Below are 14678 nucleotides of genomic sequence, written 5' to 3' on the forward strand. Positions count from 1 at the left end.
TTATATCCAGTGATGTAACAAAGTTTATTTGCCTGTTTAAAATCTCTAACAATTAGATTTTGTTATTACAAGTCCCTCACTTAGAAACATTATATGCATTTAACATACAAAGAGATACAGAAATATTTTAAAGACAGTACATGTGATACTGAAAAGAGAAAAAGAAAAAAAAAAGGCTGAACAAACAACAAAATAACCAAGAAAACAGTGCTGTGGGGAACTTCATCAAGGAACATGTGCCTGGCTCTCTGTGCTCATCTGTAAGAGCTACTAGTGACAGCATCATTCAAATATCAACAAACACCTTCTAATTTTTAACTATTGCAAGAATTGGAGAAAGGCACACTCAACTAATCTTAAAGCTGTGACCATTACACTTTAGACTAAATATGCATGAGTTCACGTATCCATTGTTTCATTACTGGAAAGTAAATTTAACTAATGACTCTGACACCCCTTGCATGTTTAATACAGGTTCTGAAAAATCCTTGCTTGTTTAAAGAATTCTCTGGAGCTCTGCCCTTCTCTAAAAGTCAGACAATACACTTGAAGACTCTAATTCCCTATTTTGCCCAGGAATGTTGTTTTGTAGATTTTTCCTTTAAATCACGTAGGATCTTTAAATACCACAACAGGTCTTTCTCAATGGGTATTCATGAAGTTGAACATTTTAGTATAGCCAAAGGTTGACTCCAGATTGACCAAAAATATTTCAAGGTCAGAAATGTTAAAATATTTTATTATTTGATAAGTTACAGCTACCATAGTACACCTGTGATTTAAAGCTTAAGCAATTAAAATGAGTAATAAGTAATTATTTTGACTGAAATAATACTTCTACCAGCTTTGGAAAACTGGTTAGCCTAGAAGAAATACTCATTTCTAATGAATTTTCATTTTTAATTTAATTATCTTTACATTAGACACTTGGCGAAAGAAAAGAAAACAGCATCATCAAGCAAACCGCCCTGAAATCTGTCAAATACAATGCTTTGATTATATTCCTAAATGTAAACAATAAGAGAATGTTGCACTGTATGAAATGTTCTTTATTGCAGCTTATAAGCCATCACATACCTGTGTCTATCTACTCCCAACACGATTGAAGACGGAACAACAAGTGATGCAGTGTTAAAACATAAATGGCGTGAACATGCATCAAAGGCTCTCAAGAAACAAATGGGATTTAGCACACAAAAGAACAGAAAATGGTGACAATAATAAATGAACACTGCCGGCGGTTAGGATTTTATTGAACTTGAGCACAATTTCATTTTAATTCCTGTTTCTCAAAGTGCGTGTCCAGAAAAATATTTGCAGGTTATGATTACAAACTATTACCAGTATAAATGGTTGGATAGAGTAGTTGGAACTATGAGTAAATCTTATATTTCTGGTTAAAAGCAATGATAATGTTGTAAAAATGTTGTTTTTGTTTTGGCATACTTGTATTCTTTTCCCAAGTACCTGTATCCATCCACTAGATCTCAAGGCAGATTCACACGTGATAAAAAGCATGGGTTTTGCATAAAGGTTTGTCCTTCTTAGAATAAAATGTCTTCCCTTCCAAGTTGATCTGGCAAACCTAGAGAACAGAATAAACATTAATTCTGATGTAAGCATAAGAGTAAAGGTTTTTTCATGTGCTGAGCAAAAAAAAATCACTGCAGAACTTAGGACAATTGCAAAACGATTTACTGTCTACTTAAACAGTAATCAGAGCTAATCATGAAGCTTTAACATCAATCAATATAGTATTTGATATTACACCTTTTGTACTGAACACTACCATTGTGGTGGAAACAATAATAATACTACGTACTAAACAAGTGTACCTAAAACTTGTGTGTAAAGTAAATTCAGTCTACAGCCCAAGAGTAAAGTTTGACAGTAGGTACCACACCACAGCGAAGTTTGCCTCTCTTCCACCTACATCACTAACTATGCTGCAGCAAACTCTCACTAGGGGCTGATTCTCAACATTCAGCCTTCCTTTCACAAGTACCTACAACATAAACTTGTCCTAGCACACCATCTGACCATGTGTGCCGTAGACTGCCAGGATAAATTCCATCTCATCACCCCCACCATATAACTGGATTGGGCAAAATAAGAGTGGATAGATGGAGCTGGCATAAGAAAAGACTTAAATAATAAGTAGACCAGTGTAAATTTTGTTGATTTGATAAAGATTATGGTGCGTTGTGAATGGAAGGCTTTTTATACTGGAGGATATGTATATTTTTGCCATACAGATATATACAAATATAAGTTTAAGATAAGTATCAAAAACTTCAAAATGATGTTAACAGTATACTCCAGTATGAAACTGTTATATTTTATGATAAAGTACTTTTCTTGCAGTAACTTTAAAACGTGAATATGTCTTAGTTTGCTGATAATGGGCTGGTAAATACAGCCCTGGCAAAATTGTTACTCCTATCTGAAGGTCCGTGATAACTGGACTCTGTATTTATGAAACTACATAAGGATTATTTCTTTCTCATTTATTAGCTATCTGCAATTTCTCCCTTACTGGTGGGGGGAAGACCAATACTTGAACCGTCATTAAAAGAAAAACTGAAAGAAAAGCACAATGAAATAATATAGACTGAGAGTAGCTGAGAGATACCTATTACAATTTGTTATAATGGTTCAAATGCATTTCTACAGACTGTAGTTGAGAAAGGTGTTAGGACTCTGCATAACTATACAGAATGGAGATAATCTGTAAACAGATATAAAACCTTAGGTTATTTGTGTTGTCAAGTGTTCCATTAATGACACTTTCTATAGGGAATTTGTACATAGATATATCAGCTTGTATTTGGCAGTGATACTTTTAAATGTGTGACGTCTTAGGATCCATGTGAAACCTATAGAGGTTGTTTAGCAAGATCAAGTGTGAAGGATTCCACTAGTTACACATAGAAATTAGGCAAAAAAGTGACAGAAAGACTGCAAGACTCATAAGTATCAGAAAATAGAGATTAAGAGATTAAGTTTGTGTGCTATCAGAAATAGCCAGCTTTTCCCTTGTGCATTTAAAGATGCAAATTTTCTCTTATCCATGAGGAAGGATATAAATAAAGATGTAACAAATTAAATGATGACCTAAATATACATTTTCTAAATTAAAATTTATAAGTTACTTTTACTTCCCACTCTGGAGCAAAAATATACAACTGTCAACTCTTTACCCTTTCACTTTACTTGATGTCTGGCTTGATCTTGGTTTATGTTCATTGCAGAGCTTCACTGAATACGAATTTCAGTATTTTAAACTTGAAATGAAAATCTATTATGATGCCACAATGAGTAACTGGAAAAGAAAAATGTCTCCTCCAGTTGTTATCACATTCACATTTATAAACAGTCACGATAAATTATTGAAATTTAATGTTTAATCTTGTGCCGTTACATATCAATGAGGGACTGAAATATGTGCTCTAATTTTAAAATGAAAGATGTAACAAAAACTATATGTCATATTCAAAGAATTATTAAAATGCTGTAGGATTGTGAGCAGTCCTTTTGTCATCTAATACAGTTTCCAAGTCGAGCAGGACCTTTGCATAAATCAGTTTAAAGTAACAGCTCTATAAAGAATGATGTTTTCTGTTTTGAAGAACAAATTCATATTATAACAGATTCCATGTAATAAGATTAAATAATCTGAAAATAAAGCAATTTGAGATTCAAGAATATTGTTAATACTTGTTTTCAAATAAAGACCGACAATTCACTTTCAAGAAATAAAAACACAACTATAAAGATGCATATGGTTATTACTTTTCATTAAGTGCAACAGGAATATGAGTGGTGAATTGGTGGGTGCAATTATGTAATGGAACTAATGTCCTGGGGTTAAAATCCCATGACCAGTTGTTGTCCCTGTGGAGTTTGTGTCATGTCATGTGAGTTTTCCTGCCCTTTGCTAATTCCTTACTTTCACCAGATGTTGCCAACATAAGCTTAAGTTATGGTGGCCCTGAATCAGGCTAAGCAAGTTTGATAGTGTTATGTCACAACAGGAATATTTCTGTTAGTCAAAACTGGCACTTCTAAAGATACTGACCTATCTGATCATGCTATGTCCTACCCAACAACTATGAACTTTAAACAAGACTGCAACTCTGCCTCTATCAATTCGGTTCACTAAACTGGATGACTTCAGATGTTCGCCCTTTCTCCTTAAATGTAATGTCCACCGCATTTCTGAACACTCTCATAAAATTTTTATCACTTCCACAGACACATACCATCAGTTTTGTTTATTTATAAGTTTGTCAGCTATTAGTAATCACAAATACAGGTTGGAGTCTGAACAAAGGTAGTTTTAAAAGATTTTTATATTATATTGAAATAAATACTGGCCTATTTGCCAAAGTCTGCAATGAGGAGTATGAAACAAACTATTTCCAAATTATTCTATTAAAATAACTGAAGAGATTTAGTTTTAAAGCTGGTTGACTTGGAAAAGTTTACCCATCCATTAATTTCCCGAGTCCCGTTATCCCAGTCTAGTGCCAAAGGAAGGTGAAAACTATCCTGGATGTTAAGCCATTGAGACAGCCCTACTTGTTGCACCCTTCCATCACAGTTTGTACTCACACATGCCTCGAAATTCCTCATTCTAAGCAAATTTGCAGTCACCAATTATTCAGTCGGCATGTCTTTGGGTTAAGGGAGGAATACTGCAGCACTAGGGAAAAGTGTCTGTGAACTGCACACAGACAGTGACTGGGCTAAGAATCAACCCACGTTTTTGGAACTATGAAACAGCAACCCACATCACTGCACAACCAAGTTGCTTTAAAATCAAAAACCAATTATCAAATTTGTTACAGTAGTCAGAAGAACAAGAAGAGTTCGTATAGTCTGTAGCTGACGTTAATTAGGTTGTGTAGTACTTTTTTTTTTTTTAAGAAGATTACAAGTATAAAAAAAAGTTTATGTATTACACAGTGAAAACATTAAAATATTGATATTTTTTAATATATTTTTTATTTGCATTTTGTTTTCTGATTATGCCATTCCTTTTGTTCAAATTTTGCATTTCTTTCTTAATACTGTTATTAAATGCCTGAGAAGATGAAATATTTTATCTTTACTGAAGCTATCTATACTAATATGGACTGGGTAATGTGTTAGGAACAAAAGAATGCCACATCGTTTGATAGAAATGAAAATTATCAACCTACAGAGGGCTAAATTCTAAGACACCACGAAAATCAAAGTAAAAAAATGATGCAGCAGTTTTGCCGAAATTTCACTGCAGCAACTCAAAGTAGTACTCAGTAGCTTGTATGCCATCCCCCCCCCCCCCCCCTCCTCAAAGTCACGGCATGTTCCTAATGAGACACAGATGGTGTCCTGGGAGATCTCCTCCCAGATTTGGACCAGGGAATCACTGAGCTCCTGGACAGTCTGAGGTGCAACCTGGCGGCGTCAGATGGACCAAAACATAATGGTCCCAGAGGTGTTCTATTGGATTTTGGTCAAGCAAGCGTGGGGGCCAGTCAATGCCGTCAATTCCTTCATCCTCCAGGAACTGCCTGCATACTCTCGTCACATGAGGCCGGGCATTATCATGCACCACGAGGAACCCAGGACTCACTGCACCAGCATAGGGTCTGACAATGGGTCCAAGGATTTTATCCCGATATCTAATAGCAGTCAAGGTGCCGTTGTCTAGCCTGTAGAGGTCTGTGCGTTCCTTCACTGATATGCCTCCCGGGACCATCACTGACCCACCACCAAACTAGTCATGCTGAATGATGTTACAGGCAGCATAACATTCTCCACGGCTTCTCCAGACACTTTCACGTCTGTCACATGTGCTCAGGGTAAACCTGCTCTCATCTGTGAAAAGCATTAGGTGCCAGTGGTGGACCTGCCAATTCTGGTATTCTATGTCAAATTCCAATTGAGCTCAATGGTGCCAGGCAGTGAGCACAGGGCCCACTAGAGGATGTTGGACCCTCAGGCCACCCTCATGAAGTCTGTTTCTAATTGTTTAGTCAGAGACATTCACACCAGTGGACTGCTGGAGGTCATTTTGTAGGGCTCTGGCAGTGCTCATCCTGTTCCTCCTTGCCCAAAGGAGCAGATACCCGTCCTGCTGACGGGTTAAGGGCCTTCTATGGCCCTGTCCAGTTCTCCTAGAGAAACTGCCTGTCTCCTGGAATCTCCTCCATGCCCTTGAGACTGTGCTGGGAGACAGCAAATCTTCTGGCAATGGCACGTATTGATGTGCCATCCTGGAGAAGCTGGACTACCTGTGCAACCTCTGTATGGTTCAGGTATCACCTCATGCTCCCAGTGGTGACAATGACCGTAGCCAAGTGCAAAACTAGTGAAAAACAGAAAAGATGAGGAGGGAAAAATGTCAGTAGTCTCCACCTGTTAAACCATTCCTGTTTTGGGGGTCGTCTCATTGTTGCCCCTCTAGTGCAACTGTTGTTAATTTCATTAACACCAAAGCAGCTGAAACTGATTAACAACTCTGCTACTTAACTGACCAGATCAATATCCCAAAAGTTTCAGTGACTTGATGCTATACTCTGATTGAAAAGTGTTCCTTATGTAATAGATCACAGACATGGATGGGTGTCCCAGTCGGGACTGGTTCCTTTCCTTTAATCAGCCGGGAGGACAATGTGACGATGGAGGGAAGCTTTGTTTCAAAACTATATGCCTCCCCAACACACTAGATGGCAGCATCCCTGAGTTCCAGGACCCATTCTGATACCACCATGTATTACGGAACTTATAGTGCAGTAAGGCAGCCCTGTTGGGATCCGTGGGTACCACCAGAGGTTGCTACAGCTGTGCTCCCTGCTTTAGGGAACTTCTAATTGACCTAGAAGTACTTCTGTCGGGTTATGCTGTGGCACCAAAAGTATTCCTGAGTTAAAGATAAAAGGAGCCACTTGACCTTATTCAGCAAGTCAGAATCGGGAAGAAGAAGGCATCACTTGTGGGAGAAAGAGGAGTTCCAAGAAGAAGAGAGAAGAAAACAATCACTTTTGATTGTGTTTTGTCTTGGTCAGAAAGGTATTGGAAGAATAAAAACCTTTATTTGAAACCATGACAGTGTTTGTGCGTGTCAGTTGTGTCTGGGGTTTAGGGCTCTATGGCTCGTCTTCCAGTTATTAAACTCATGAATTATAAACATTACTGAGATTTTTGCTTAGATTACAATTATTAGAAATCCATAACTATTTTTGTTTTAAAGACAAAATCAAAAACAAGTAGCAAATCAAATTAAGGGAGCAGGTATAAGCATTATTAAAAATGACTGGAAAAAACTCATTTGCGATAAACAGAGTTAAACTGGATATGTCATTTGTTAGAATGAGTAAACTAATGATTAAACCGAATAGTTTTTGTGCCTGTCTATTTCACAAAAACAGTCTGAAGAAATCATTTGCAATTTATTTAAGGTTTAAGATTTGTTTGCCGTTTAAAGAAAAAAAAATAGAAGAACCACAAGCTATTAAGTAAAATTTGAGGAAACCTCAAATTCACATGCTTACAGCGCATACAAAACAGGTGTCATGCCAACTGTAGTCCAAAGCCTCCAGGAAACGGTCACCAGCATCTATCTTGAAGTCACAGCCATGACATTTTGTGCCAAACATCTTCTCATAGTCTGTAAAAGAATTAACACCACAAAGTTTAAACATTTATGTGCAATATCATTTTGAAAGAAAGAGATGAAATTCAACTAAGTCCCAAAGTAAACCACAGTGTAGGCTTAGATTGTTTTAAGTAATGGAAAACATTACCTTATAAAAAAAAATGACCCAAGTAACCAAATATATTTAATTGGTGGTTTGTGCTTTTGTAGTTGTATATGGGTAATTATGTTTGCAATTGGTAAAGACTGTCCAGATCTTGAAGGATTATTTGAAAATATATTTTGGTGTTTTTTCTAATCTCAACTTGCTCCTCTGCCACTTTAGAGATTGTTCAGTTCTTGTTTCTATGTTTGTTTGCATTTTTAAAAATACCAACTTCAATTCCGTTACACATTTTTACTGGTTCTCTAAAGCTATATAACACACACTCTACATTTAATCTGAAAGAAGGCTGTTGGTTTCATTGTAACTTTTATGAAGTGATTTATTATTAGCTAACAGTAGTCAAGATTTTACACACAGTTTTTACATTTCACTTTCTAATGTGTAGAAGGGTCAGATATGCAAGACACTCTGCTTAAGAAACCACTGATATGTACTACAAGAAATATAACATATCTGTACTATTTAGAAGCACACATCAACACACAAGGACCTCAGATATCAAAAAGAAAATATTTAACCATTTGTAAAGTCAGAAAGTTTTAATATATACGGTACATATGTTACTGTGCTAACATACATATGCATACCTTTCTCACAATATGGTTCTCCTTCCTCCATATAGAAAGCATCATTTCTTATCGGAGTTTTGCATGCAGCACATACAAAACATTGAACATGCCAAGTCATCTTCAAAGCATGCATGATTTCCTGGAAAACAATAACAGAATTTGCTTCATGAATGTAGCATGGCCACATATGTTGAGGAACAACACATATGTTGATGAAAATAGATTATATTAAAAAAAAAATATCCATCCACATATCATTTACTGATCCTTTCTTATTCCATTATTTTCTGGGTAGTGAAAGCATATATGGCACTGACCATAAAAATGGAACCAATAAAAGTTGAAATGTTAACCATAATAGAACTCACTCACGTACGCATTCAGTGTGGCTTTTCAGGCCATTAATTATGTATTTGGCAGGCAGAAGGAAACCCATGCAAACATAAAAAAGATAATGTGTGAAATACATTTTTGACTGAGCCAAGACTTGAAGCTCAGGTATCTGGACTCACAAAAGAAAACACAGCACTAACCATTTTACCTCCACCCCACCCTTCAAGAATTTATAAAGAATACGTGCAGCTCAGAATGGAAACACACTAGGTAGTGTTTCTTCTGGGGACACAAATTTTGTACCGCAGTGCAAAATGATGATGCAAGGCAAATTAGGGGTTTGTTGAAGATCTAAAGCTAAAACAAACACATAAAGTCTTTCTTTTTTAGCTGAAGCCTAGACTCACCTTTGGCTTTGTACAAGAACTTACTGTATTTAAACATTATTAGAATGAAAACTATACATTACTAATTGTAAAAATCTATATACAGTGCATCCGGAAAGTATTCACAGCGCATCACTTTTTCCACGTTTTGTTATGTTACAGCCTTATTCCAAAATGGATTAAATTCATTTTTTTCCTCAGAATTCTACACACAACACCCCATAATGACAACGTGAAAAAAGTTTACTTGAGGTCTTTGCAAATTTATTAAAAATAAAAAAACTGAGAAATCACATGTACATAAGTATTCACAGCCTTTGCTCAATACTTTGTCGATGCACCTTTGGCAGCAATTACTGCCTCAAGTCTTTTTGAATATGATGCCACAAGCTTGGCACACCTATCCTTGGCCAGTTTCGCCTATTCCTCTTTGCAGCACCTCTCAAGCTCAATCAGGTTGGATGGGAAGTGTCATTTTAATGCCATTTTAAGATCTCTCCAGAGATGTTCAATCGGATTCAAGTCTGGGCTCTGGCTGGGCCACTCAAGGACATTCACAGAGTTGTCCTGAAGCCACTCCTTTGATATCTTGGCTGTGTGCTTAGGGTCGTTGTCCTGCTGAAAGATGAACTGTCGCCCCAGTCTGCGGTCAAGAGCGCTCTGGAGCAGGTTTTCATCCAGTATGTCTCTGTACATTGCTGCAGTCATCTTTCCCTTTATCCTGACTAGTCTCCCAGTCCCTGCCGCTGAAAAACATCCCCACAGCATGATGCTGCCACCACCATGCTTCACTGTAGGGATGGTATTGGCCTGGTGATGAGCGGTGCCTGGTTTCCTCCAAACGTGACGCCTGGCATTCACACCAAAGAGTTCAATCTTTGTCTCATCAGACCAGAGAATTTTCTTTCTCATGGTCTGAGAGTCCTTCAGGTGCCTTGTGCCAAACTCCAGGCGGGCTGTCATATGCCTTTTACTTACGAGTGGCTTCTGTCTGGCCACTCTACCATACAGGCCTGATTGGTGGATTGCTGCAGAGATGGTTCTCCTTCTGGAAGGTTCTCCTCTCTCCACAGAGGACCTCTGGAACTCTGACAGAGTGACCATCGGGTTCTTGGTCACTTCCTTGACTAAGGCCTTTCTCCCCCGATCGCTCAATTTAGATGGCTGGCCAGCTCTAGGAAGAGTCCTGGTGGTTTCGAACTTCTTCCACTTACGGATGATGGAGGCCACTGTACTCATTTGGACCTTCAAAGCAGCAGAACATTTTTCTGTAACCTTCCCCAGATTTGTGCCTCGAGACAATCCTGTCCCGGAGGTCTACAGACAATTCCTTTGACTTCATGCTTGGTTTGTGCTCTGACATGAACTGTCAACTGTGGGACCTTATATAGACAGGTGTGTGCCTTTCCAAATCATGTCCAATCAACTGAATTTACCACAGGTGGACTCCAATTAAGCTGCAGAAACATCTCAAGGATGATCAGGGGAAACAGGATGCACCTGAGCTCAATTTTGAGCTTCATGGCAAAGGCTGTGAATAGTTATGTACATGTGCTTTCTCAATTTTTTTTATTTTTAATAAATTTGCAAAAATCTCAAGTAAACTTTTTTCACGTTGCCATTATGGGGTGTTGTGTGTAGAATTCTGAGGAAAAAAATGAATTTAATCCATTTTGGAATAAGGCTGTAACATAACAAAATGTGGAAAAAGCAATGCACTGTGAATACTTTCCGGATGCACTGTACCTGTATGGGGTTGTACTTGAATGGATAGCATGATGGCCTGACTGTGTTTCTTGTTTCTATGTCACATAGTAAGCAATATGCTTGATATAGCAGGCACAAACAATACCAAAAATAACTTTGATGTACTGCACATTACAGAGGACTTTCAGCTCATTAGTACAAGTGAGCATGGCATGAAGTTTATACATAACATGGTGAGGTGTCTATTTTATTTAATCAAATGTGATTTCTAGTCAATCTGCATAAGTAGATTGAGGGGGGAATATACTATTGCTAATCTAATGCTTAAAACAAACAAAAAAAGCTTTCATGAGCCTTTAACCAATCAAAATATTTGAATTTCCAATCTTTTATTTTACCCTGTGATGGACTGCTGCCCTGTAAAGCTGTTGATCTTGCCTTGCGCCCAATAATCTCTGAGATAGGCCTCAGATTCCCCATGACCCTGCCCTGGATAACTGGGTTAGGAAAATTGATGGATGTTTTATTTTTGTGTGGTGTTAACTTTCATTGTATTTTTAATTTTTTAAACATCACTGAATGTGTCTAACTTGGATAACACAGTTGTCTTCAGTTTTTAGGGGACACAAAATGTTGCTGCCATTAATAGTTTCTTTGCCTTTTTTATCCTTTTTTGTTATTAAAAGAAAAAATATACATAAAATACACATTTCGTCTTTCGTTAGGTAAAATGGTTAAATAGTACTAACCCTCATTAAACTCACTAAAAAAGTATCAAACTGTTCAAACAAAACTCCCCATAACCCTCAGCCACCAATGGGTAAAGACAATAACTTTAACAAATAATGGAAACAGAACATAATGCAGAAAAAAAGCAATACAATTATTAAAAAACAGAAGTAGCTTGTTGACTCTAACTTTGTATTTTCAAAGAAATATTTTCACTTTAATTTTTCCTTTGTTGGCATTGATAACAAAGGTATATTATCATTTTTATTTATCAAATGAATTAACACTAGCTTTCAATGGCTGGTTAAAAAGCAAAAGTGTATTTGTGGTGTATGAGTAGTGTAAAATGTTTTTGTCTCTTCATATTTCACATTTTTATTAATTTGTTTACATTATTTTATCTCATACTGCGTATGCAGAAATATTCAGAAATACTTACTCCTGTGATTATCTTCTTGCATTTAGCACAGTTGGGTGCATAGCGACTATCATAACATTTGGTGCAGTAGATAGAACCTCTCTCCTCAAAGAATCCGCCTTCCTCCAAAACAGCTTTACACTGGCAGCAGGTGAACTCTTCTGGATGCCATGAACGACCTAAAGCTACCAGATAACGACCCCTACATAAATGTAAGAGGAAAATAATATAAATTGACTCAGGGCTAAGCACAAAGAAACTAATAGCCATTGTGACTACACATAAATATGGAGAGAATCTCAGAATGTAGCAACAAGCAGACAGGATTCCATTTTATGTTGTATACTTATTGTTTACTGAGAGGGCAATAAAGCTAAAAGTGTATAAATTTGACTTTGCAGCAGGTGTAATCCAGCATTGAGAGAACCTGAGTTTCTTTACTAGCATATGCAATTTCTTGCCAAGATTACTCTTTAAATTCAGTTCTTTTTAAAGACAGAATGAACGGTATATGACAAAATCAACCAGTTTCACTACTTTATCTTTACATTTATTATTTCCAGATATTTAATTTTAAAAACATCATGTTCTAAAATGCTACTGATTACTTGTTTTAATAGGTATATAATTGAATGAGCAGTGGGGGTAACACAGGTAGTCATGTAATCAAAAGCAGTCATTCTATTCCAAGATCATTATTATTATTGTATTATTTAATAGTTATTTTTTTAATATTCATCTTAATTTTCAAATAAAAGCAAGAGTTTGAGTTAAGTAATACATTTGTAGATGTGTGAAGTACTATGCTGTACAATGGAATGTGAGCACTGGAATGTACAACCTCAATTCCAAAAGAGCTGGGACGCGGAGTAAAATGTAAATAAAAACAGAATGCAATGATTTGCAAATCTCATAAACCTATACTTTATTCACAATTGAATACAGAAAATATATCAAATGTTGTAAGTGAGAAAATGCACCATTTTATGAAAAGAATAAGGCAATTTTGAATTTTATGGCAGCAACACGTCTCAAAAATATGGGACAGGGCCATGTTGAACACTGTGTAGCATCCCAACAGTCAATAAAAATTTGGGAATTGAGGAGACCATTTGCTGGACTTTTGGGAAAGGAATGTTGTGCCACTCTTGTATGATATAGCATGCTAGCTGCTCAACAGTTCTGGGTAGTCTTTTGTCGTATTTTTCATTTCATGAAGCGCCAAATGTATTCGATTGGTGAATGGTCTGGACTGCAGGCCAGCCAGTTCAGCACAGAGACTCATCTACTAAAAAGCCATGCTAATGTAATAGAGGCAGTATGCAGTTTAGCATCATCTTGCTGAAATATGCAAGGTCTTCCCTGAAAAAAGAGCTGTCTGGATGGGATCATATGTTGCTCTAAAACCTTTATATGCAGTACCTTTCAGCATTGATGGTGCCTTTCCAGATGTGCAAGCTGCCAATTCCATGGGCACTAATGCACCCACATAATACCGCAGATACAGGCTTTTGAACTGAGATGCTGATAACAAATTCAGATGGCCCTTCACCTCTTTAGTCCGGAGGATGCGGCGTCCATCTTCAATGTGTCTGACCACAGACAAAGAACCATTTTCCACTTTGTCTCTGCCCATTTTAAATGAGCTTTGGCTAAGAGAAGAAGGCAGAATTTCTGGATCATGTTCATATATGGCTTCCTCTTTGTATGATAAAGCTTTAACCTGCATTTTTGGATGGCATGCCCAACTATGTTCACAGACAATGATTTCTGGAAGTGTTCCTGCTCCGATTCAGTAATTTCCATGACAGAATCATGCCTGTTTTTAATGCAGTGCTGCCTGAGGGCCCAAAGATCACAGGCGTACAATATTGATTTTCGTCCTTGTTACTTGCGCATAGACATTTCTCCAGATTCTTGGAATCTTTTGATGATATTACGTACTGCAGATGATGAGATATTTAAAGTCTTTGCAATTTTATGTTGAGGAACATTATTATGAAATTGTTCCACAATTTGTAGATGCAGTGTTTTTGCAGATTGGTGAACCTCTGCCCATCTTTACTTCTGAGAGACCCAGCCTCTGTAAGATGCTCTTTTCATATCCAATCATGTTACTGACCTGTTGCCAATTCACCTAATTAGTTGCAAAATGCTCCTCCAGCTGTTTCTTTTTAGTACCACTTACTTTTCCAGCCTTTTGTTTCCCCCATCCCAACTTTTTTGAGACATGTAGTTGCCATCAAATTCAAAATTAGCTAAAAATTTTCAAGAAATAGTAAAATGTCTCACTTTCAACATTTGATATATTTTCTATGTTCTACTGTGAATAAATTATGGGTTTATGGGATTTGCAATTGATTGCATTCTGTTTTTATTCACATTTTACACCGCATTCCAACTTTTATGGAACAATTCACATAATCCTCTACCAAAAACTTGCTAGTACCGTATTGCTATTACTTTTTAAAATCTTTTGATAAATACAAAGTAGACACTTCAACTTAATTCTGTGAATATCTGTCTAATTGATTGGAAAAAACTTTGCTCTGTGATATTTTATATTGTTGGTTAAGTTGTTGTTAGACTAAGTTTAATTGCTTTATTAATTGTAACCTACGATTTTAAATGTATTAGTTATTACATCTTTTCACTTGTGACAATCAACTTTTGCTACCTGTCCTACTACAACTGCCAAACAAACAGGCCCTAGCCTAATGTTACT

General features: G+C 36.9%; 1 protein-coding gene across 3 annotated transcripts in view; it reads right to left on the reverse strand.

Moving 5' to 3' along the window:
* pdlim7 (PDZ and LIM domain 7) overlaps nt 1–14678 on the reverse strand; it is a 265260-nt gene continuing 250582 nt past the window's right edge. For all 3 annotated transcript variants that reach the window (XM_051934153.1, XM_051934152.1, XM_051934154.1), the window contains exons 8-11: nt 11975–12155; nt 8399–8519; nt 7542–7657; nt 1–1585 (exon numbers count right to left, since the gene is read on the reverse strand). In XM_051934153.1, the coding sequence (XP_051790113.1) occupies nt 1499–1585; nt 7542–7657; nt 8399–8519; nt 11975–12155 (505 nt within the window). In that variant the 3' untranslated portion in view covers nt 1–1498. The remainder of the gene's footprint in view (nt 1586–7541; nt 7658–8398; nt 8520–11974; nt 12156–14678) is intronic.

This window comes from Erpetoichthys calabaricus, chromosome 11, assembly GCF_900747795.2.
Source record: "Erpetoichthys calabaricus chromosome 11, fErpCal1.3, whole genome shotgun sequence".
Lineage (NCBI taxonomy): Eukaryota > Metazoa > Chordata > Cladistia > Polypteriformes > Polypteridae > Erpetoichthys > Erpetoichthys calabaricus.